This window comes from Capra hircus, chromosome 14 (assembly GCF_001704415.2).
Source record: "Capra hircus breed San Clemente chromosome 14, ASM170441v1, whole genome shotgun sequence".
Classification (NCBI taxonomy): domain Eukaryota; kingdom Metazoa; phylum Chordata; class Mammalia; order Artiodactyla; family Bovidae; genus Capra; species Capra hircus.
In genome coordinates, this window is record NC_030821.1 from 73,882,800 (window position 1) to 73,906,679 (window position 23,880).

Here is a 23,880-nt window from a genome sequence, read left to right on the forward strand (position 1 = left end):
GATGATATGTGTATGATTATGGCTGATTTGCATTGTTGTATGGCAAAAGCCAACACAACATTGTAAAGCAATTTTCTTCCAATTAAAATATATATATATATATATCAATAGCTTCAAATCTCCTGGGGCCAGGGTTAAGAAGAGAAGGGAGTATGATAAATTCAAGTGGAAGCAAATGGCAGCCAACATACTTTGTGTCTGTGTGTGTGTGTGTGTGTGTGTGTGTGCGCGCGCGTGTGTATTGACAGGAGAGAGTAGAAAAGCTGCTTCGTACAACCCTAACCTTCACAATGTTAACACGAGTGCAGAGGTCATTCAGATTGAGGATGGACATCAGGAAGATCTTCCCAACAGCAAACCTAATTAAAAACACTTTGCTGAGTCAGTCTAAGGAAATGAAGGGCTTACTTCCATTTAAACCTGGAAAGAAAAGGCCAGTATCTACTCAGAGACAGACTGACATGTAACTTGGAGTTAATAACTTCCTAGATATTTATTTCAGAAATAAAATTTTCCAAGGGTAGCACTAGGCTGCCTAAAACTGTATATATGCCGTGTGTAAACATGCATGTACCCTTGGACTCAGCGATGCCACTTGGGGAATTTATCTAAGACCTACACGTGTATGAAATGATGAACATGCAGGATCCAAAGAGTCTATGAATACCTGCAGCTCTGCTGGGAACAGTAACGTGGCCCCAGGGGTCCACATACAGGCCCCTGGTCAAACAAATGTGGTGGAGGACTGTGATGCTGGAAAGACAGAAGCAAGAGCCCTATGGACTGGTGTTGGAAAGGTCTTCAACATAGGTGATTAAATAAACAAGGCAAATGTGGTATACTATTGCATGTGGTTTTTCAAAAGGGGAGGGATAAGAATATGTTAATCTGGGTCTCCCCTGATGGCTCAGTGGTAAAGAATCCACCTGCCCATGCAGGTTAGATCCCTGGTCCTGGAGGGCCCCACATGCCTCAGAGCTGCTAAGCCCGTCACCCCAACTACTGAGCCCATGGTTTAGGGCCCGGGAGCCACAGCTACTGAGACTGTGTGCCCGAGAGCCCCCGCTCTGCAACGAGACAAGCCACTGCAGTGAGAAGCCCGCACCGCAACCAGAAGAAAGCCCAGGTAGCAACAATGAACCAGCAGAGCCAAAAATCAATCAAATAAATAAACAAAATTATTTTTTAAAGATGCTAATATGTATTTGCATCACCTGGGAGTTTTCCTGTTTCTTTGTGTTTTTCTTTTTTCCCAAGACTGTGTCAAAGATGCAGACAGAAGAGGAAATGGATTTGAAGCATACATAGTGAAAAGTATTGGAGTTGGCCACCCCTGGGCCTCTACCTTCCTCACCTTCTTTTTATAAATAAAGTTTTATTAGAACACAGTAAGCCCATTGGCTTCCATACTGCCTAGGGCGGCTTCCAGGCTGTAACTGTAAAACTGAGTAGTTACAACAGAGACCATGGGTCCTCAAAGCCTAAGACACCTTCCAACTCATCCTTTACAGAAGACATCTTCAGACCCCTCGCGTGGGAATGATATCGAGGATTCTACAGCTTCTGCTGGTCTGGCTTCTAATCCTATCCAAAGAACCTTGGGAAATTCTCTTCCCATTAAGATGAATTTCCATTACTATATAATGGAAAATAAAATAGAAAGATGCGTCTCCCCTTCATTAAGGAAAGTCCATGACCTGCACACACTGCTGTATTTAAAATGGATAACCGACCAGGCCCGTATGATACATGCAACTCTGCTCAGTGTCATGTGGCAGCCTGGACTGGAGGGGAGTTTGGGGGCGAATGGATACATGGAAATGTGTGACTGAGTTCCTCCACTGTTGGCCTGAAACTATCACAACACTGTTAATCAGCTATACCCTAATACAAAATAAAAAGCTAAAAAAAGGAAAGTCTGCGAAATAGTGGACTGAAGACAGAGCAGCCATGTGCAGTCATAAAGGAATTAAATGAATAAGTCCATTTACCAGTGGTAGCTGGCCTGAGTTTGGCTCCACGCCCCACGCTTTGTAACCATGTGACCAACAGAGAAGGACAAATTAACCTCCCGGAAACTCAGCTTCCTCTTCTGTAAAATGGGAACAATCACAGAACCTAGGGTCTAATCAGCCACAGCCCTATCCTTTAATTTAGCAGGAAATAACCTATGAAGTATGATTAGTCCAGAAACCAGCATGCAGGGCGAGGCTCATGTATGTTAATTATTACTTTGGAAAGCATTTAGCTGACCTCAAAGTAACCCCACTTTTGAACCCAAGCTTTACATTTTACAAAAGGTGTCTCAGCATAGGCAGCCACAAAACTCAGTGAGAACCGGGATGTGAACGTGGTTGTAAAATACAGTGTCAACCATGCAAACGAAAGGGTTTTTCACATCCATCCACAGCCAGTCCAGGACAGGTCACGCCAGGCTAGGCTATACGGCAGGGGAGTCTGCTTCCAACAAGGAGGTCTTGTTGACTTGAAAGTTTTGGCCAAAAAAGAGGGTGATGATTGTAGCAACACAAGAACACGAGCAGAGCTGGCCCCCTTCCAGGTGGACGAGGCTCTAACCGCTGCACGCGAGTTAGCCCACTCCGTCCTCACCCTGGCGCCACGACACTAGTCCTAGGGTCACTGGTTTTTAAAGTTGGGGACCTGGAGCATGAAGAGGTTGAAGGATTCGCCAGTGGTCACAGAGCAGCAGAGTGTGGCAGGCGGGACCTGAACCTAGGCAGTCTGGTCCCTTAGCCACTAAGCTGGGGCAGAGCCGCTGGGCAACGGGCTTCAGGGGCAGCTTTAGAACTGCAGGATGTCAGAGGCAGAGGTGCTTAGAGGAACTCTGGTCCAGTGCCCCTCTTGTTACAAATGAGATTAGTGAGGGCAGAAAGGCCAGAGGTGGGCGAGGCGCCTTAGCCCTTGCCAGCCAAGCTGGGGCCTGAACTAGAACCTCCTGGCCTTTTGTACTGGACAAGGTGACCTGTGGAAACCACGAAGCAGTGGACATGTGCGTGTGTGTGCATATGTGTGCACACGTGTGTGCATGGATGTGTGTTCCTACTGTGCACATATGTATGTCCATATGTAAGTGGGGATGGGAGGGGGCGTATCCAGGGCTTGTCCACTCACCTCCCCTTTCTCCACCAAAGGCTTCACCTCGGCTAGGTCCACGTCCTGCAGCTCCCGAGACATGTCCTTGTTGTCACGCGCCTGCACAGAGACAGAGGCCAGGGGGTCAGCAATTCTGACTGAGAGGTGTTTCCAGACAGAAGCAAAACTGAGGCCAGGGAGGAAGCCTTCACTCCCCAGACCAGCAGTTTCTACCTCCCGCCCACCACCCCCGGCCCCAGTCTTGCCCCTGGGGATGGAGGGAAGTCTGTTTCCTGGGACAGGAAACTGAGGCTTTTGGACAACTCATCAGTCAGTAAAGACTCCGCCTGCAATGTGGAAGACTCGAGTTCAATCCTTGGGTCAGGAAGATCCCCTGGAGGAGGAAATGGCAACCCACTCCAGTATTCTTGCCTGGAGAATCCCACGGACAGAGGAGCCTGACAAGGCTACAGTCCATGCGGTCACGAGAGGTAGACACAACTTAGCCACTAAACCACCCTGGCACTCAAAACCAGGCCCTGACACCCAGGCCAGGCCCACCCACCACACCAAGGACAGATGTTTCTCTCTGCACTTTAGAAGGAGACCCACGTCGCTGCCACATCCCGAAATCAGACAGCCCCAGCTTGACAAGCAGAAGGGGACAGAAGGTCCTGGAGGCCGGCCACGGGAAGCCATGGCGCTAGCTCCCTTCTCCTTCATCCCCACACCAGTGGGATGTCCCGAACAGAGGGAAAGCCACAGAGACAGCCCCATGGTCATCTCTGGGCAGGGTACTCTGCTCCCTGCTGGGGTGGGGTGGGGCAAGCAGGGAGGAGAAGGGACTATCTCAAGCCAAGATGACAGGACTGAGCATTTGGGAAGACTTTGAAAGAAGAACTTCAAGGCACAAAGCACTTGATGAGCCAGAGTGGGGGCAGGAAAGCAGGGGTGGGGGGCAGGGGTGGGGGCAGAGATCGGGGTGGGCCAGAAGGGGCCCCCCGGGCTCTGATGCCGGGGCAGCTGCAGGAGAACCGGAGCAAGACGGAGCGGATTCCAGCACCGCAACTGGCCGCCCTGGGGCCCGAGGCTTGAGGGATGACAGGCCTTGAGCACACTCCCTCCTGGGGGGCTCAATCAGGGACCTGGAGGCATCAGTGTTCCTTCTTAGGGGTGAAGAGTCAAGCGGAGAGACTGAAGCTCCCCCAGCCCAGTAGTGGGGTGAACTGCAATGAACCCAGAAGGAGGGGTAGGTGCTGCGGGCAGAGCTGCAAAGATGGGAGTGAAGGAGTAAGTGATGGGAGACCCGGGACCCCCACCAGGTCACAGACCCAGACCTTCTAAATCGGGAACTGGGTGAAAACCTGCTACTTTTCAGAGCGGGGACCTCGCCCCAAACTCTCCGTGGCTCCACAGATGTAACAGCCAGCCAGAGAGCACAGGTCTCTGAACTTCTCAATTTCAGCTCCTCTGAGGACCCAGGTCCCTGCACCTAGAGGAACCCTCTTTGTAAAACACCTCTCAGGGGTCAGCGGGTGACAGAGCAGGGCCGCCCCGCACGCCACCCACCCCCCACACCAGCACATGGTACTCCGTGGGCAGATCCCCTGGGACGCTCTGGTCTGGGCCCCCAGTAGATAACCAGCCCCACAAAAATGCCTTTATGCAGCCTCTGGAGTCTAGGCTCCAGAACATTCTGAAAACAAAGTCGGTTTTATATTTTCGAGCATTCCTGGGCAGCTGCCAGCTCGGAGGCAGGAGGCATGAAAAGCCAAGGTCTGCCGGCCTTGCTAACTCAGCGTGTTCACGGTCCCGAGACCCTGGCCGTGAGACACCTCGCCTACACAGGCCGGGGAGCCTTCCAGAGGCTCACGGCTCTGGCAACGCTAAGAGCTTGTCACAGGGGCTCCTTCAGAACCCAGGGGTGAAGTCAGGGTCTCTGGCTATTCCTGGGCCTCCGTCCCCACCTGCCAGCTCCCCAGGACAGGTAGGTAGCCTACCTGGCTCATTCCCTTCCCTCCCTGCAGCTCCTAGCATCACAACAGACAGAATAAACAGACAGATGAACAGCCTTTATGCAGCTTCACAGCAACTGATCACTCAGTTGTGTCCGACTCTGCAATCCCAAGGACTGTTGCCTGCCAGGTTCTCCTGTCCCTGAAATTCTCCAGGCAAGAATACAGGAGCAGGGTGCCACTTCCTCCTCCAGGGGGATCTTCCCAACCCAGGGATCGAACCAGCATCTCGTGCATCGCCTGCGGTGGCAGGCTGGTTCTTTACCACTGCGCCACCTGAGAGGCCCACGTTTGCGTTTACATTCACTCTTACGTGGTTTAGTAAACCGCACGAGTGAAATGCCTTGAAAACAGGTCCACGTGTATTGCAGGCTGCAGCTCAGCCCAGTGTGGTCAGGTCTCCTTGGCTGGCTTGACTCCAGTGTGATCCCACTGGAGGATCAGCCTTCACCTGGCCTCTCACCCTCCCTCAGAACCAGAAAGAGTTCAGGTCCAGCCTTCCTGGCTTCTTGAACATGCTCCCGGAGAAATCCCTTTACCCCACACCTTCCTTTCCTCCTACAACTCAGCTTCCCAGACCTCAGGAGACAGTGGCTTGAAAACCAGTGAATTCCCCTTAAACATCAGTATTTGAGAACTGCTCCTTTTTGGAAGCTGGAGGAGGCCTCAGGGAGACGCACCCCTCATGTGCTCAGGGCCCTGGGGAGACTCAGAGGGGAGCTCACAGAGGACTATCACAGTGTTTGTGCAGACGAGGGTGCTTCGGTCCCCTCATCCGGCGAGGTCCAGAGACATTCTTGATCAGCACCACTGGGAGATGCTGCTAGCATCCAGCTCATGCAGACCAGGGCGGCTGCTGACCACGCCACGGGGGCACAGGGCACCCACGGCAGAATTATCTGGCCCCAGGAGTGAAGCGGCTGAAATGCCCTGGGCCCAGACCAAGAAGCAGCCAGTGAGAACCCCAGGGCTCTGAAGTCTGCAGGGCGACCAGATAAAGCAGAGGACACTCCAGGTTCTCCTCGTCCCCGGGGGATGGGCGTGGGTAGGAGGTGTGGTTCCCGCAGGCCTGGGGCAGCCTGTGGCTCATAACTGTAACTGGACACGTCCCGACAGGTGAGCTCAGCCAGGACCTCCAGCCAGGTCACTGCCTGCGATTCCCAAGACCACCCAAATGGGCTGTAGAAGGTGCACCCTGAGCCCCGGGCCCCCCACACCCCCCACCCCGCCTCTCTGAGCTAGGGTGCTCTCAGTCCAACTCAGCAGACTTAGGCCCTTTGAAGCCCCTTAACCCCGTCTCTGTTGCATCCATCAATAAACTTTGCAAACTTTTGTCTCAGAAGCTGTGGGTTTAAAGGAAACCTTATAAGGAAGTTCAATATATAAAACTGTTTTTAAGAAGAAAGCTGACACGTTTTAGATAAAGCCAGGGACACCTCGTGTTCCCCCTCCCTATCGTCTGCCCCCCACGAGGCAAGACCAGCCCTCAGAGCCCTTCTGAGCTCCAGGAAGCATGTGCTGTAGGAAGGTTTACTCGGAGGTAGTTTTCCTGCACAGCAATTGTATGTGCCAGACACTGAGTGAATCGAGAAAGGACCTATCACAGCTCTGTGATGAGACCTGACTATGTGACAAGTCAGGCGTAGACAGGAGGTGACCTGGTTTCGGTGCCAGGGCTGGTGCCCCCTGCCCTGTCCCCTTCAGGCTCCACTCAGAGGGTGCCCACACCTGGGGTCACCCCCCGCAGCCAACCTGCAGCCCCACTGGGCTCGACAAGCTCTCTCCTTGGGTTTGAGACCAAGCGCCGGATGCCAAGCCTGCCCTTCTCCACTGCCTCCTGAAAAGTCCCAGCACAGGATGTAGGGCTGCAGAGGGCCAAGGCAACCCTGCAGGGGGCGGAGGGTTGCAGGTGGCAGTCCTGCAGGGGGCCAGGCAGCACCGGGCATAGTGATGGAAGCCTGGGTGTCTGACTCCCAGCCCCCTACGCCATCCTGTAGGGTGGACTCTGTCTCAGCACAGAGGGAAGCCACTCCACACAGGAAATGAGGTCGGGACAGGTCTCCTGCCAAAACCCCACTCAATGCACACAGCAGGGCTCCAGGTCACAACGCCAGCTGCCAGACTGATTTATACCACTTCTTCCTTTCCCACCTGCCTGCCCAGAAGGAATTCTGAGAAAATCAATACTGCAGAAGTGAAAGGCAGCCAGGAGTTAGTGGGGAGGTGGGGGGAGATCTGAGGGTCATACCTGAACATTACCATTGATTAGTTCTGTGATCTAACCTCTGAGCCTCAGTCTGCTCATCTGTAAAATGGGCATAACAACTCCTGCTCCTGGCGAGTAGTGGGGGGCCTTCAATGCAACCATGGCACACAGAATCGGGCAAACAGCTGCTTCATTGATCAGTGCACTTCCCTGGTTGCCTCAGAGACCCAGGGCGATCTGTGGGGACACGGTCTGTATTTTAAACATTCTTAATCCCTCAGTGGCCCAGCAAGGATGGGACACAGAAAAAGGTTCAGCAGGTGTCACATGGGTTTCCAGCAATCAGACCCAATGTGCTACCACTCGGGTCAATGAGTAACAAAGGCCCAAGGGGCAGGCGCGGGTTGGGGGGGCAGGCAAATACCTTTCCAGTTCAACGGACCCAGGAGCCAGTCAGCAATGAGCTGGACTCCCTGGGTTCCAGCAAAGCCAAGACTGAGATTTGCTTGGAGGAGTGAAGAAGGTGACCTCGGGGACTGGGAAGGCAGCGGGCGAAGGCATCTCAGGCTATGAGGCCACGTGAGAGCTGTTAGTCGGTCACCCTGAGAGCGAGGGGACACACAGCGCCTGGGATTCTCACAAGCCCTGATGGAGCAGCGGGAACGCTGTTTAGGAGCTGGGGCGTGGGAACCCTGCCCCTCCCAGCCACATGACTGTTACCAAGCCATTCATCCCCTCCCTGGGCCTCGGCTTCCCATCTACAAAATATGTGGCAAGTGTTCTACAGACACCGTTGTTCTCGTTTAGTTGCTAAGCCGTGTCCAGCTCTTGTGACCTGCCAGGCTCCTCTGTCCATGGAATTCTTCAGGCAAGAATACTGGAGCAGGTTGCCATTTCCTTCCCCAGAGGATCTTCCTGACCCAGGGATCGAACCTGTGTCTCCTGCGTTGGCAGGTAGACTCTTTACTGCTCAGCCACCTGAGAAGCCCTCTGTGCACATCACATAGTCCCCAAGACCCCGGACGGATGGGAGCCCAGGCAGGAAGGTGCTGCATGCAGACGAAAGGGAGGTGCCCCCGGGGTGCTGTGAGGGCCTCTTGCAGCATGGCTCTGCTCAGGCCATCTGCCCTGGGAACCTGGAGGACGCTCTTCTCCCAGCCTGGACCTCCTCCTCGTCCCTAAGACTGGAGTCCTCCACCAGCTCTGGCATTCCTCCAACAAGCCACCTGGAGGGGGCATCTGCCCTTCCTCTTTGGCAAATTCTGGGCTGGGCCCCTAAAGCCCCTCTGAGGCGGGGGCGGGGGTGTCTAGCACAGAAACACCCAGAGTGTGCTTGGGGAGCCCCCAGCCTCACCCTCCACAGACACAGACGATGACAGCGACAAGAACTTCACGGTGCCTCCTAGGCTCCAGACTCCATCTCCCCTTTGAGCTTTCCAGTAGCCCTAGAAGGTGGACCCCATCATGTCACCATACGACGGGGAAATGGAGGCACAGAGAGATTAAGAAACGGACCTCAAGTCACCAAGCATCAAGACGGCACAGTTTAAAAAAAACAACGTTAAAAGGGACAGTTGACCATGAACCCAGCTTGCTCTAAACAGACACACATCCAAGTGCCCAGCCCCAGGCAGGAGGTTCTAAGGATGGGCCCTGTGCTCCCGGGAGACTTCTCCTGTGTGGATCAGCTGGCAGAGTCATGTGCTTCTCTCCCACCATGCACAGCCCCCTTGAGTCACCACCAGAGGCCCAGGCTGCGGGCAAAGTCCACATCTTAGAACTTCTCCAGTCACAACATGCAGAAGGGATCCGCCATATTCAATACTTGAAAAAAAAGGTTCACTGCATTATTCTATTTGTTCCTGGAGGAGGTCCCTGGGAGAATGTGGATTGGATCACCTCGGCTTACCAATGGGTAATCTGAGGCTCAAACGCCAAGGCCTATGTGACTTCCTAAAGGCCTAGACTCCATCCTTCGCAGTGGGTGCAGGTGGGCAGGGCAGGGGCAGGCAGGGCAGGGGCCGGCAGGGCAGGGGCAGGCAGACCACAGCCTCCCGGAGTCCTCCAGTGAAGCAGAGAGAGGGGAACCAGGAACGACTGTTGATAAGCTTGCATTGATTGGGACTGTCAGCCACTGGCCCAGATTTTGTCCCGTCCAGAACACGCCCGGTTTTCAAGCCACGTGAAAGCAGTGTTTTTTTTCCAGCACACTGAGCTCTTTATAGGACAGAATTTAAAAGGCAGGCAGGGGATCAATGGATGCTGCTGATGTTCGCCATAACATCCTCTCCGAGTACAGTCAACTCCAGAAGGTTTGAGAGAATAGTGCCCCGTCTGCATTAACCTCCAGAAAAGTAGCCTTGGGGTGCACCTTGCCTCCCCGCACCTTGCTATGGACATGTCTTTTGGTCCTTTCTTTGCCAAAGAGATTCTGAAATCAAGCTACCAGGCAGTCCATGTTTTCTGGACCTTCTGAAACCCAAGCCTTCATGGAGGGTGAAGAAGCTGATGGCTTCTCAACGTTTTTCTTATGCAATCAACCTAGTAAACAATATGACAGGACTCACTGGACCTTCTAGAAAGTTCCCCAGGTGAGGGGAAGGGAGGTAGAAAACAGGGCTTTCAAAAGTCAATAAAATGAAAAAAGATGATCAGACAATCAGAATTCCTTCAGGAGGCCCCGGGTGCTTCTGCTTGGAGGCTGAACCTCAGCAGCATCCAACAGGCTGTCTGATATTGAAAGAATAAAAAAGAAATCACTAAAGAGAAGGCACCCCCCCCCCCAGCTGCATCCATTCCCTGGGTACCAGGCTGGAGACCAAAGGCAACTTCTCTGTCTTGGGCCAGAGCACAGAACTAGCAAGAAAGTCTGGGACACAATAGCAGGAAGAGGGAGGGGCCTGTACGTGGTCTTCACCCCACCCGCTTCTCCACAGCACGACCCAGGACCTTCCTGTTGGTTCTCCGTGCAGGTCTGGGAGCCCAGCCACCTGTCTGGCAGAGAGAAGACCAGACCGTCTGCGGGGACGCGCAGGATAACGGAAGTCTAAAGGAGGATGCTGGGTGGGTGAGAGGCTTTTTCTGTGAATCTGCAAGACAAACACAAGCAGCGCTGGAAGGTCTGTGAGATAATGTATAAAAAGCACACAGAGAGAGCCAGTGATAGCATGGGACGTGGAGGCAGATTCCTCCTACACAACCCTTTGTCCCCGAGACGGGACAATCGCCACACTGAAAGAATCTTTCCCCGAATTGGTCTTGCTGCTCTTACCCTCTGGATGACCTTCGGATCTTTCCTACACAAGAGGGCCCACTGTTATTTCCTTAGTAAATGGAGGTATCCTTTGGACCAACATTGCTTCCCTGGTGGCTCAGACAGTATGGAATCTGCTTACAATGCAGGAGACCTGAGTTCAATCTCTGGGTCGGGAAGATTCCCCAGAGAAGGGAGTGGCCACCCACTCCAGTATTCTTGCCTGGAGAATTCCATGGACAGAGGAGCCTGGTGGGCTGCAATCCATGGGGTCACAAAGAGTCAGATGCTACTGAGCAACTATACTACTGCTACTTGAACCAATATTAACTGATTGCCTACTAAGTGCACTCTCAGGTCTACAGGAAAAGGGTAATTAAGCAGACACAACCCAGAATGATCCAAGAAGGGCACCCCACCCAGTCGGCCTGCCTGGAGGGGGAAGTCAGGGAGGCCTTTCTGGAGAAAGCAGGCAAGTTCAATGACTAACCAGAAGAGAGGAGGAGGGGGAGGGTTCCCAGCTAAGAGAGTCAGAATTACCTACCTCTTCGGAATGACTCTCACACCCTCATTCAGAGAGGGCTGCCCAGAACCTTCTCAAAGCCAATTGGTAGAGTTAGGGGTAAAGATGGGGGAACAGAATGGAGCCCTGTTCTTCCTAAAAAAGGTCCCCATCCACCTCTAAGCAGAGCAGTACACGGGCATATCGTTTATATGTACAGAGCTCTCCACAGGTTTAAGGAGGAAAAAAAAAATCTATAAAACAAAAGATGAATCCCCCAGACTGCTAAGCAGTCCCACTTCCTACCATCTCATTTGGAGGAATGCCTCTACTGGACTGGAAATGCCTGGAGATGGAGCCCGGGTGGGCAGGTCTTCGGTAAATATACGGAATGAAGATCAGGACTGGGTGGAAGAGAGACCTGTGTGTGGATCCACACTCTGTAATCAGGTCTATTCGGCAGCGCCAAGTCAGAGTGCCAGGGTTGCCAGGTCTCGTCTCACAGGGCGTCTGCCCTGGAGCACTGGGGTCTGCACACTCGCGATTAGGGCCCCCCACTCCTCCCGCACACCCCGCTCCAACAAGCCTGGACTGGCGCAGCAGGGGTCAAGCGAGTGTCCAGGGAATTGACCTCCGCCAACTCCGCAGCGGAGACCCCCAACCTGCCTGTGTCTGTCTCCAAATTTAAAGAGAAAGAAAGGGCAGGCTGGGCCCAGACTGAGATCAGGGAGTCAGGAAAGGCTGCCTGAAATGAAGCCAAGAAACCAAAGACGGATCGAGGAGGGCCTGGGCAGCCTCGAAGGATAACGCTTCAGGGAATGGTCCATGGTGGCCACGGGTAATGGAGCCCCATCACTTGATTCTGGACAAGCAAGGGACCTGCTCAACCCTCAGTCTTCTGATCTGAGAAGTAGCAAGGATGTCTCCTGTCTCAAAGGAACAAGGAGATGCCTTGAAATCACAAGGCACTTTAACCGAATAAAAGCTACTTACTCCAGACCCTGGAGATAGCAGAAATGTGGCCCTCCCTCTTTTGCTCTCCCTCAGCCATCATTCTGGAGCAAATATCCTCCTCTCTGGCAGTACACTCTAGCCCAATTCAGCCCAGAAAGGGCTGAAACAATGCAGATTCCTCGCGCATCCCAGACCTACCAGGCCTGGAAACCTGCATTTCAGACAAAGTTCCATTATATTTTTATACAATCTGCATAAGCTTAGCTTTCTGTAAAAACTTCAAGAAGCAAAACATGAATCCAGCATTTGCAGGCCTTCCCCAGGCGATGCTTTGAGAATGCCATTTGTGGAAATGATTGACCACAAGTTCCCTCATTGTGGCCTCATGGGCAAGTACCGTCCTCAACTCTTGCCGTAACTCAATTAACATTTACACGTCCCAGAGAGACAGTACCTGTTATTCCCATTTTTCAGGGGGGGAATCTGAGGCCAGAGCTCTGGCTGGCCTCTCTGCTCTTTTCACTCATGCCTTTTTGCAGTCACCCCAACATGCCATCATGAAAAAAGAACAAAGACTTTCAGGTCTGACACTCTGGGTTCTCAGCCTGCACCTCCCACTTCCAGTCACATAGCCCACAAGCAAGTCCCTTAAACGTTCTTGGCCTTGGTTTTCCCATCCATTCAATGGAGCCAAGACAGCACAGGCAGAGCTCTCATGAGGATGAGAGGGGCTGTGGGATACACCTGCTGATTCGGAGAGAGAGAAAGGTCCTGTCCCTTCCCAGCCCCCTCTGCCTGAGTCAGGGCCCCTCCCTGCTAGAATCTTAGATGCTGAGTCATCATCCTGGCTTCCCTTCTGAAGCACAGGGCCTTTTGAGTCACGCTTTGGATAGGATTCTCTGGATCCTGGAGGAACTGCAGCTTCAGGCCATCAGAAAAACACAATGAGATCTTTCTTCCCCATCCGTGCTGAGGCCGCTTAGGAGATTTTAGTGCACTAAGGGCAGGGGACGTGTGTGTCTAGGGGGCAGGGCGGGGAGGGCTTTGTTCACATCTGGGGTCCAACCTGGACAGCCCAAATCTGGGCCACCACCACTCAGCAGAGCTGCAGCCCTTTCTCACTACGCTGATTCTGCTCCTGTTTCAAGAACTCCTGATTCAGACTGAAAATCAATTGACCCATCAATCGCCCACATTCTGTCTGGAAAGTTTCCCCGCCAGAAACACAGTGAGGATCCAACTCATTTTCTGACAGCAGAAAATACATCTCTCAAGACTTGAGACCCCTGTTCACCACCTTCCATCACAGCCAGGAAACTCAGGCTGACTTCCAGGTTTGGCTCCTTCTCGGCAAGTCATTCCCTGCCTTTGGGTCTCAGTTTCCATCTGTAAACTGGGCAGAAGTTGGACCAGGAACTTGTGTGAATTTTTAATTTCTCCAAATTATTAAACCAACAGATAGCAAGCCTGGATTTGCTTCTCAGGAAAAGAGACCCCAAAAGATCCTCCAAGGTCTCCTTGGAAAGCGTAGTCACATGCTATCACCAAAAATTTAACTGCCTGAGGGATCACAGAGGAATGGGGCCATTCAGTTGATTCAGTGTCTGTATTTGATCTCCTCCCAAGGGCCTGGCCCTGGGCCAGGTGCCAGGTGCCAAAGCGAGGCAGGGAACGCCTTCCTTCTCGCTCTGAGAGGAGTGACAATGATGAGAGACAAGGTGCCACAAAGCTACTAAGTCCCGGGTCTGGGGATATCTGGCTTCGCTCCTGACTCCAGAGCACTGTCCCTTTAAAGGTATCCTATCACTTCCTGACCACCCCTGTGCCCCCTCCTCCCCTGACCCCCACCCTGGCCTACCCCAACTGTTACCACCGCAGAGGGCTGGGGTCTGCACCCTTGTCTGCATTTCTGCCCTGGCTGGGGAACCCCTTAAGCCAGGTGCAGGGGGTTGCATGCTCTGTACCTTGCTTATTTCAGTTCACCTTTGTGAAACTCAGTCAAGATTCCAGCATTTCTATCCAGGAGGAAGCTGGGCTGGAAGGTCTGCCTTGGGACTGCATTTTTCATGGCAAGAACACACTCTGTTTCTTTAGGAGGTGAAGTATGGCTGATGGCTAAAGCCCTCCTGCCTGGCCACTGGCTGAACTCTCTCTGAATCTTTCATCTTTCCCAGTAACTCAAAGGAACCAAACAAACTCAAGTGCCCAGGACATTTGGGAAGAAGAGATGGTCTGGGCACAAGACAATCGCGCCCTCCCCAACTAGGTTTGCCTCCCTCACCAGCTGCCGGGCACCTCCCCCGTCCAAGCCACAAGTCGGTGCTGCCCCAGACCTAGAGGGATGTCTCACAGCAGAGGCGACAGACGGGCGAGTGGGGGAGGTGGGGCGGAGTAAGGCAAATAGCCACCAAATCCCAGCTTCAGCCACTAATGTGACCCAAGCGGTGACAGCGCGTTTCCCCCGGAGCCCCCCACGGTGCACACGCCCTGCCCCCGGCTGAATCCGAGACCGCGGCGGATCTCCCAGGAAGGGCCGAGCAAATCCAGCTGTTCTCCTCCCCCCGGAGGGCAGGAGAGAGAAGGGAAGCTGGGGAGAGTGGGCGGAGGCGAAAATGACGCCACTCGAAGCCCCAGCCAGCGCAGAGCGGCCAGAAGCCACACGACCCCTGTGGTCCAGGCCACCGCTTGCGCGCCGCCACAGCGCCCACCCTGGGCCACCTCGGGGGGCGCACCCTGCCCAGCGACGCTCGCCAACCCTCGCTCCCGCGCGTGTCGCACGCGCTGGAACACTAGGACCCTTCCCCAATACACACACGCGCGCGCGAGCGCGCGCGCGCGCGCACACACACAAGCGTGCTCCACCCCGACTTCCAGGCTGAATGGGCCCCCGCCCCTCAGACACACACTGGTTGAGGGCAGAGTCTGGGAAGCAGACACACCCACGTCCCCTTCTCGAGCCTCGTCCCTAGCGCCGCTCACTCCTAGCCATCTCCTTTCTACAGGCGCACTCAATCCTTCCTTCCCCAGACACCCCACTCCAGGGACACACCCCACCTCCACCCTCAAACACACACACTCCTGGTCTCGCCTCCTCCCACGTCCAGCGCGCGATCTGGCCCGGAGCGCCCGTGTGAGCCAGGAGGGCCTTGGGAAGCAGCGATCAAGGTGTTGGGGCTCTCCACCCCCTACCCCGATCCTCAGGATCCCACTTATCCTCAGCTAGGGGAAAGGTGAACCCGGACCTTTTTTTCCCTCTTGCGGCAGAATCAAACACCCCCACTCCATCAGTGCTCGCGCCCCCAAAGCCCCTCCTGGCGCTCGCCCTGGGGCCACTGGGAGACCGAGTGCTTGCAGCTCCGGGAGTAGGGGAGGGCTGGCCACAAAGGGCGGTCCAGCAGAGGCAGGAGCACCCACAGGCGACCGATCCCTCCCCTCCTGGCGGGAAGAGGGCGTCGGGCTTACCTAAGGACAAGGGAGAAAAGTGAAAAGGACCCGGAGCTAGGCTGGAGGCGCCCAGAGGGAGCGAGGAGAGCGGCGAAGAGAGAAGTGCGCTCCAGAGCCGGAGCTGGGAGCCAGGCGAGGTTTGTTTATGCCTGGGAGGAAGGCGATTTTATAGGCGCCGCGGCCCCGCCCCCCGCGCCTCGCCCCGCCCCCGTCCCCCAGGCCCCCTCGCCGCGGGGACACACCCCTCGCCGCTCCCTCCTCCCGGGCGCTCCTCCCGCTCCCTTGGGCGCGCCTGGCCCTGCTGGGGCAGCGCGCGGGGGGCGCCAGCCCGAGCCGCCGCCTGTTGCGCAAGCCCGCGTGGAGGCGAGGCGGGGAGCGGCCCTCCTGGTCCCGGCAGCCGTTCCGCAGCGCTGTCCCTTTCCCAGTCCGGAAGGCCGGGGCCTGGGTGTGTGCAGCGAGCGTGTGTGCACCGGGGATCCATTTGGGCGCGGGTGCGTGTGCTTGGGCGCGCTCGCGCGTGTGCGTGTGGACTTCCGTGTGTCTCTGTGTGACCGAGTGGCCCCCATCTCCATCTCAGAGTTTCTTCTTCCTAGTCCCCTTGCGCCACGCCTGCACCTCCGTTAGGAGCGACTCCCCCACTTCCTCCGGGTCTTAGATCCCAAGTCCTGAGTAGCTGCCTCCTTTGCTTCCTGGAGACCCGCTCCCTGCAATTCTCACCCCATGACCCTTCCTTGATGCATCTGCTTTCCGTTGAAACACAGACTCTCGCTTAATCACGTCCATCTTGCTTGGGCACCTTCACGCAACCCCAGTTCCCTAGTTCTAAGCCCACCTGCCCTTTCCCACCCTGCGTCCTTCTCCCCGCCCCCAGAACCCTGGCAGGAAAGGAAGGTTCTCACTCCTTCCTCGCCTGGTTCCCAGAGCTTGTACTGAGCACTCTTTCCGCGCTTAGCCGCCTTGTCTACCTGTTCCCAGCTCGCTCTGCTTATCAATATCCCCCGCGGAACTTTTTTTTTTTAGAAGGTATGGGCCAGGGCTCCATCCCAGGACGGTTTGATCAGAATCTGAGGGAATGCAGCCCAAGCGTCTTTTAAGAGCTTCCCAGATGGTTCTAATGTGCAACCCGGGTGAGCCTCACCGTACGGGGAGAATATTATTTTATGGGTGAAGGAAGACCCTACCGTTGTCCCCAGGCCCCTTGCCCAGACTTGTGTTTGCTTGCATCTGCCCTCCTCTTCCAGCCCTCTGCCTGATGGTGGTAAACCTCTTCCCTCCACCAGCCCAGATTTTGCTCAAGACAGGGCCCTGGTTCTCCTCTGTGCAGCCCACTGGCCTCCAGGGGCCCTGGTATTTACCTATTCTGTCATTCCACAAATATTTATTGAGCCACTACTTTGAGCCAAGTTCTGCGCTCAGCTGCTGGAGAAAAGGACTGAAAAGCTGAGGAGCCCCAAGATTCAGTTTCCCCATTCACCCAAAGAGAAGGTTAAACTGGGCTCATTTCTTGGGTAACTGGATTGAGCACCTGCTCAGCCTCTGATGTATACACTGGGGCACGGTAATGAACAAAATTGGGCCAGCTTTCTTTCACTCCACTCACACACATCTATTTCCCCTTACCTCCCCTATTTCCCCTTTTCCCCATTTCCCCTTACCTCCCCTATTTCGACTCTCAACATTGAGCTGCTCTGTTTATTACCTGGCAAAAGATATAGAGGCTCAAGTTCAAAAGTGGAGTAGGCCACTACTTCCTCAGTAACAAATGGGAGCCCTGGCATGTGGACTGGAGAAGGGCACTTTGCCAGGAGAAGCCACTTCCACCTCTTTGAGGAAGACTTGGGGGGTGGAGCACTCAGGGCAGTCCAGACCTGCAGTGGGCTCTGTCCAATGGCAGAGGAGGCTTGTGCTTAGGAACCCAAGCCTTCTGGAAAACAATGAGCAGAGAGCAAGTGGGCGGATCAGGGAGACAAGATACCAGAGACAAAGAGGAGAAAAGAAGAATTGTACCGGAGTCGGGGCTGGGGTGGGGGGTGGGTAGCATTTTCTGAGACCAGTGGCATTCTCCAACCAGGGTGAAAGAAGATCATTGCAGAATCCAAAGCAGCTCGGAAAAGTTCTGAAGGAGGTGTCCTCTAGATCACAGACTCCGCCTCATGGGTCCAACACAGCCAGTTTTCCCTTCAGTGCTGCAATACTCTGCTGTTTCTGCAATGCTCTGAGTGCCCAGATGAAGCCGTTTTCCCACATCCACTTGTAGGAAGGAAGGACTTGGGGGCAACCCTGGATGGGCACCCAGGTAGAAGGTGCTCCCTCTGTGAAGTGGCCCCAGGGCACTGAGAGCTTCCTGCACCACTGGTCCCCCAGTGCAGGTCAGCTGAGACAGCAGAAGCTCTCAGAGCCAAACGTGGGTGCAATTGTATTGAACCGTTTAAATTATTTCTCTTTCTCGCTGGTCAGCAACAGAATTAGATTTGCTTAGTGAACGCACACGTGGTGCAGATCCATCATCGAATCAGATTGGATTTTCTGGACTAACGTCCCTGGAAATTTCTAGTTAGCAGCACGGAAAATTTTGTTTCATAGACTATTCTCACTAGAAGGACCAGAGGCATCATCCATTCCCAAGCTTCTTCCTTGGAGTTCATGGGTACTTGGGGCTGAGAGAGACCTAAAGCTAGAGTTCATGGGAAGAATGCTTGATTTCACCACACGGGTGCTGTGGTCTCTTGGGCAGTTATCCCACCTGTCTCGACATTCATCATGAATGTGGAGGAGATGGGTGAGAGGAGCCGCTGGACCTTCTGGCCACAGTGTATGAGTCCCCTGATGCGGTTCCATGTTTTTTAATATGAAAAAGAGTCCCTGAAACGCTGGCATCCCTTCGTTCTAGTATAGGGCTCCCCTCCATATCTCCCTCTTTGTGAATCAGTCTAATCTACGAGTACACACTCACAGCAATCAATGACCCATCCTAAGAATCGCCTCTTACCCCAAGTTCCCCTCCAGTTACTGTCGCCTCTTCCTCCCCAAACTTCTCTAAATAGATGCCCATCCACATAGCCTCCACTTCCTCAAGATATCTCCCCTTCCTTTAACTTTTTTAGCATTTATCAAGTTCCTCAGGAGTCAGTCCTGGCTTAATAAATCTACAAAGCTCTTTAAGGAAAACAATAGCCTTCTTTGCACCCACACACCACTTCCTCGACCCCCTCTCCCCTCCCCTCTCCCCCTCTCCCCTCCCCTCTCCCCCTCTCCCCTCCCCTCTCCCCCTCTCCCCTCCCCCCTCCCCCTCCCCCCTCCTAGGCAGCTAGGACTTTCCTCTCTGCAGATCATTTGTATCTCATCTCTGCTCTCACCAGTTTTTCTGGCCCTAGCATGTTCTGTAATTTGCTGCCTCGGCCTCCTCATCAGGAAGCTGTACATAATAACAGAGCTACCTTCTAGGGTTGTTATAAGAAATACCAGTTAATACACGTAAAGAAAAGAAAGTGAAGTTGCTCAGTCGTGTCCAACTCTTTGTGACCCCATGGACTATAGCCTACCAGGTTCCTCCATCCATGGGATTTTCAAGGCAACAATACTGGCTGCTGCTGCTGCTGCTAAGTCGCTTCAGTCGTGTCCAACTCTGTGCGACCCCATAGATGGCAGCCCCCCAGGCTCCCCCATCCCTGGGATTCTCCAGGCAAGAACACTGGTGTGGGTTGCTATTTCCTTCTTCAGGGGATCTTCCTAACCTAGGGATCGAACCCAGGTCTCCTGCAATGTAGGCAGATGCTTTACCATCTGAGCCACTAGGAAAGTCAGATAAGAACCTGTGAAACATCCTAGAACAATGCCTGGCATGTACAAAGTCCTTGATAGAATGTTAGCCATCATCATCAACACCATCATCATCTCCTCCCATCTCTCCTGGCATCTTTCAAAGTACCCGATTCATTCAGAAAGCCAGTAAGCAGTGGTCAAATAAGTGAGCAAAGGCAAGTGTTTCTTCCTGAACTCTCCCTTCTTTCTGCAGCCCTGCTTGGATTTCATGGGGAGGGGAAGGGATCTTTCTGCTTGTTTCGGGAGCCCAAGTAGAAGGATCATATCTGTGGACCTCTGAACATTTTCCCAGTCCTCTGAGAGCATCCTTGACGTGTAATGTCCAGCTGTGAGCAATGGGGAAAATCTGCAAAAGGAAAACAATTTCACAGGCGGTTGGATGTTCGCCTTTGGTTCAGGGTACATAGTAAATCTTCCATTTTTAATAGACATGAAGAGGTATATATAACTTTTGGCTCACAATAACCAGTTTCTCTTTGCTCCTGGTTTGTAATGATTTGTCAGGAGTGCTGTAACAGCTTACCACCAAAAGAGTGGCTTAAAATAACAGAAATGTATTTTATCCCGGTTTCAGAGGCTGGAGGTCCACCATCAGGGAGTCAGTGGGGTCAGCCTCCCTCTGACACCTCCAGGGTGGAATCCTCCCCCTCCCTCCTCTCCCAGCTCCTGGTGCTTGCAGGCAAGCCTTGGTGCTCCCTGGCCTGGGGCTGCGTCACTCTGATCTCCGCCTCTGCCATCACAGGGCCTTCTTTCCTTGTGTCTCTCTCTGTCTCTGTATCTCTCCTTGTGACATGGGGACACCAGTCATATGGGCTGAAGGGCCCACCCTAATCCAGTATGACCCCTTCTGAACCTCACTGATTACATCTGCAAACGTAATCATCTGCATCTGTATTTCCAAATGAGATCACATTCTGAGGTTCTGGGCTAGAAATTAATTTGGAGAAGGAGTGATGACGGGATTCAACCCAGGGTTTCGTTAATATGTGTTTACCAAATATTTTTCGTGCATTTACAGAGAGACCCACTTACTGGCCTGCTCAGGGCCACCCTGATGAAGCTGCTCTCTGATGCTCCCGCGATAGTTCTCGCCAGGCTTTCCACCAGCCAGCCCACTTCCGTCATCCCTTGCTTGGCTGACATCTTGAATAACCTAAATCATAGGTCCTGCCTAGTTAAACCTTTTATTGCTTTTGCTGCCTGCCAAGTTCACCACTCCTCCCCAGTGTGGCAATGGAGATGCCCCCTAACATGTCCAGGCATTTTTCTCCCTCCTTCAACCACTGGGTTACTCACCACTTTCTCTAGAGCAGACCCTCACATCAGCACCTCTGAACCTTTGTCCAAGCTGTCTTCTCCTTCTAGAAAGCCCTCCCACATTCCCTTCTCTGAAGTTGCCACTCATCTGGGGAAAACATGGATTTAATCCTGAAAGGACCTGCCCGAGAACAAAGATAGCGTGGGGCAGAACTGAGCACTGGGAGATACTGACAGCTGAGATATCATCAGGTCGTTCACCTCCATGTCAGCGCTTCCATGTCCTGCCCCTGAAATCAGGCACGTGGGTATGACTTGCCCTGTCAATGAATGGGAGGGGAAGTGATTTGTGTCACTTCCGGATGGGGACTTTAACAGCTGGCCTGTGATTCATCTCCTATCCCCATCACTCTCAACTCTGGCCACACGGACCATTCTGGGTGGTGGAGGGTCTGTCCAACAGAACCCAGAAGGAGGGAACTCAGAGCACAGTACCCAGCTGACTAAAATCATCATGTGACAAGGGGAAAAAATAGACCTTGTTGCCGCATACCAGTAGCATCCAGAAGGGGGTTGTCACTGCAGCCCAGCACAGTCCATCCTGACTGGGTCACCCTCCAGCAAGGCTATGATAAACATCAACTCTTCCAGTAAACCTCTCATGCTCCTCTCCAACCAGATTCACCTGTTTAAAGAATCCAGTACATAGTTATTGAGCATTTAAAATCCATCGGGCACTATGTGAGATGCTAGCGATAAATGGATGAAAATGGCATGACTATATAATTGGAGTTGTTAGGAGTGTTGTTAAGGACCAGGGTCTTAAAAGACTATGCGACCCAAAATCTCACCTACTCTTGAGGTTCTAGAAAAGCCCTCCTGAAAAAGGGATGTTTGAAACTGGCAGCCATTAGACTAGGCATGGATAAGCATGTCCTCACCACCTCCTGCCCCCAGAGCTTTGTGTGTTTCCCTTCCTTGTTATTAGCTAGAAATATTTAGTGGATATGTAGCATAAACATAATTTCAAGTGGCTTAAGCAACAAAGGGGTGGGGCATACTTACGGGCTCACACAGCAGTAATATCCAGAGGAGGGTTAGCTTCAGGAATGGCTGGATCCAGGGCCTGATGTTATCAGATCTCTGCCTCTCCAGCTCGTAGTATCTTCCAGATCAGTTTACTCCATGTTGACTTAGTTCTCAGGTGGGCTGTTTGCATGTTAAGTCGAAGGCTGTCAGTTAATTTTAGGTTACTTAGTTAGAGAAGTCCTAAAGTCTGAAGAGGACCGAGCCCTGGGAAACTTTCCCCATTTTCCCTGAGAGGTCCTGGGAGCTTTGAGGAGCCCGCAGGCGCATTTGGCAATCACTCATTCTGAGATCGCTGGCCCTTCATGCTCCACCCACGTTCCTGGCTTGACTGTCTCCACCACCACCTCCAGCTGCACTTTCCAGCCTAACCTGCCTGCCTGCCCTGCCCATTCTGGCTCCTTTATCCTCTGGGTTTTGCTTGTACCTCTGAGGACAGAGCTTCCTACAAAAAGGGGCAACAACTTCTCTGAGTTGGGACTATACCGTCTTGCACAGGACAGGAAAATCTTTAAATAATATCTGCTCATTGAATGGAAGAAAAGAGGAAGGAAAAGAAAGAAGGAAGATGATTTGCACTTATGTACAGACAGTTGGCTTAAAACTATTATAACAGAGCTGGACCCTATGGGCCTTCCCAGCACAGACACCCACCCCCCACCCCCCATGTCATCTACCTGCCTCCTGACTGTCGAAAAACTTTAGCCAAAGACTAAACTTAATCAGAGAAGTGAGAAAATGCAAAAGCAAAGGAAAGCGATCAAATAAGACCAAATAATAGTGTACCCATTAAACAAAGTCAGGGACCTTCAGTTCCTCCTCAAGGACCACAGATAATACTCTGAGCCATATTCTTTGAGCTGTTTTACAGATACTAAAACTCCCAAGAGGTGGAATAAGTTAATTATACTAAGGCTTCCCTGGTAGCTCAGCTGGTAAAGAATCCACAGGCAATGCAGGAGACCCTGGCTCAAGTTCCTGGGTCAGGAAGATCCCCTGGAGGAGAACTTGGCAACCCACTCCAGTATTCTTGCCTGGAGAATCCCCATGGGCAAAGGAGCCTGGAGGGCTACAGTCCATGGGATTGCAAAGAGCGACTAAGCACACGTTAAGTGACCACAAGCACGTAGACCCCAGACAGGTCAGAACTGGAAGGCTGATGATGTTGACTCTCAGTTACCTCACCACCAACCAATCAGAAGAATGTCCACGAGCTGATCACACACCCCACAACCCTTTCCTTGGCATGTAACCCTTTCCTTCTTTCCCTTGTATAATCTCTGAGCAAAACATGGGAAGTAGGGAGTTGATTTTGGGGGGACATGTGTCCACCTTCTCCCCAGGATTGCCAGCTTTTCAGTCAAGCTATCTTTTCTTTTTACTCAACACTTATCTGTCAGTATTGGATTCTTGAGCCAGGAGCAAACCTCAGTTCAGTAACATGATCATTCATCATCCAGGTTTAGGAGATAGGATGGTTCTTTGACATTTCCTAAACTTTAATGTGCTCTTCTTGCCTCTGAGGCTTCAGACAACTTATCTCTGCAGGTGCTCGATGGCATCCTGGATGATCCTTAGGATTGTCTTTGTTGGTGGAGAAGTTACAGCGGGAGTTGCAGGGCCTCCTGGGGGCTCCTTGCTGACCACTCCCCCTCACCACCGCCAGCTGGGACCAGGTTCAACAAATGCAAAAGGATTTTTTTGGGGTGGCAACCATGCAATTTACTTCCCAGACAGATTAGAGAAGAAATGTCACATGACTTTGCATTCCTTGTGTTAAATTAAATCTCAGCCAGCCCCCCGCCATTGCTGGACCTAGTGGCAAATTATCCTGTTTGGCTCAGTGTTATTGCCATTAGGAAGGAGTGTTCATTGCTTTATTTTCACCCCTTACAATGCTTTCTGGAAAACCTGAAGGAGTTTTAGGTTCACTCCTTTGCTGGGAGCCTCTCAAAGCGCAGCTCAGCACAGCCCTGACTCTGCAGGCGTTGTGCCTCGTTCTCTCTGGACAGGGACTGAAATTTGCCCCTCCCCCGCAAGCATTCAAGCAACAGGTGCCTTTGCTCACCTCCAGGGTCATGTGCAAGAGGAGGGTGCTCTGCAGTGGCCTGGAGGAATACAGTGTAGGCATTCCCCTTGTGAGCTGCACGGAACCAGACGGCAGATGTAGGCTTGTACCAGGGAGAGTGGGCTGGAGTAGGCTGAGTCAGGTTATTTTCACGGTACAGGGCGGATAAGGCACAGCTGC

General features: G+C 53.0%; 1 protein-coding gene and 1 long non-coding RNA gene across 3 annotated transcripts in view; both read right to left on the reverse strand.

Moving 5' to 3' along the window:
* NDRG1 (N-myc downstream regulated 1) overlaps window positions 1-15,606 on the reverse strand; it is a 55,014-nt gene extending 39,408 nt beyond the window's left edge. Inside the window, exons 1-2 of one of the 2 annotated variants that reach the window (XM_018058589.1) lie at window positions 15,486-15,606; window positions 3,133-3,213 (exon numbers count right to left, since the gene is read on the reverse strand). In XM_018058589.1, coding sequence (XP_017914078.1) covers window positions 3,133-3,195 — 63 coding nt within the window. In that variant the 5' untranslated portion in view covers window positions 3,196-3,213; window positions 15,486-15,606. Of the gene's footprint in view, window positions 1-3,132; window positions 3,214-15,485 lie in introns of those variants that run through there. The other variant, XM_018058590.1, reaches the window with a different exon arrangement.
* On the reverse strand, window positions 19,173-21,945 carry LOC106502828. Its single transcript, XR_001296483.2, has 3 exons — window positions 21,612-21,945; window positions 21,100-21,231; window positions 19,173-19,635 (listed from the first exon to the last, which is right to left on the reverse strand). It is a non-coding gene; the product is annotated as an uncharacterized LOC106502828 (long non-coding RNA).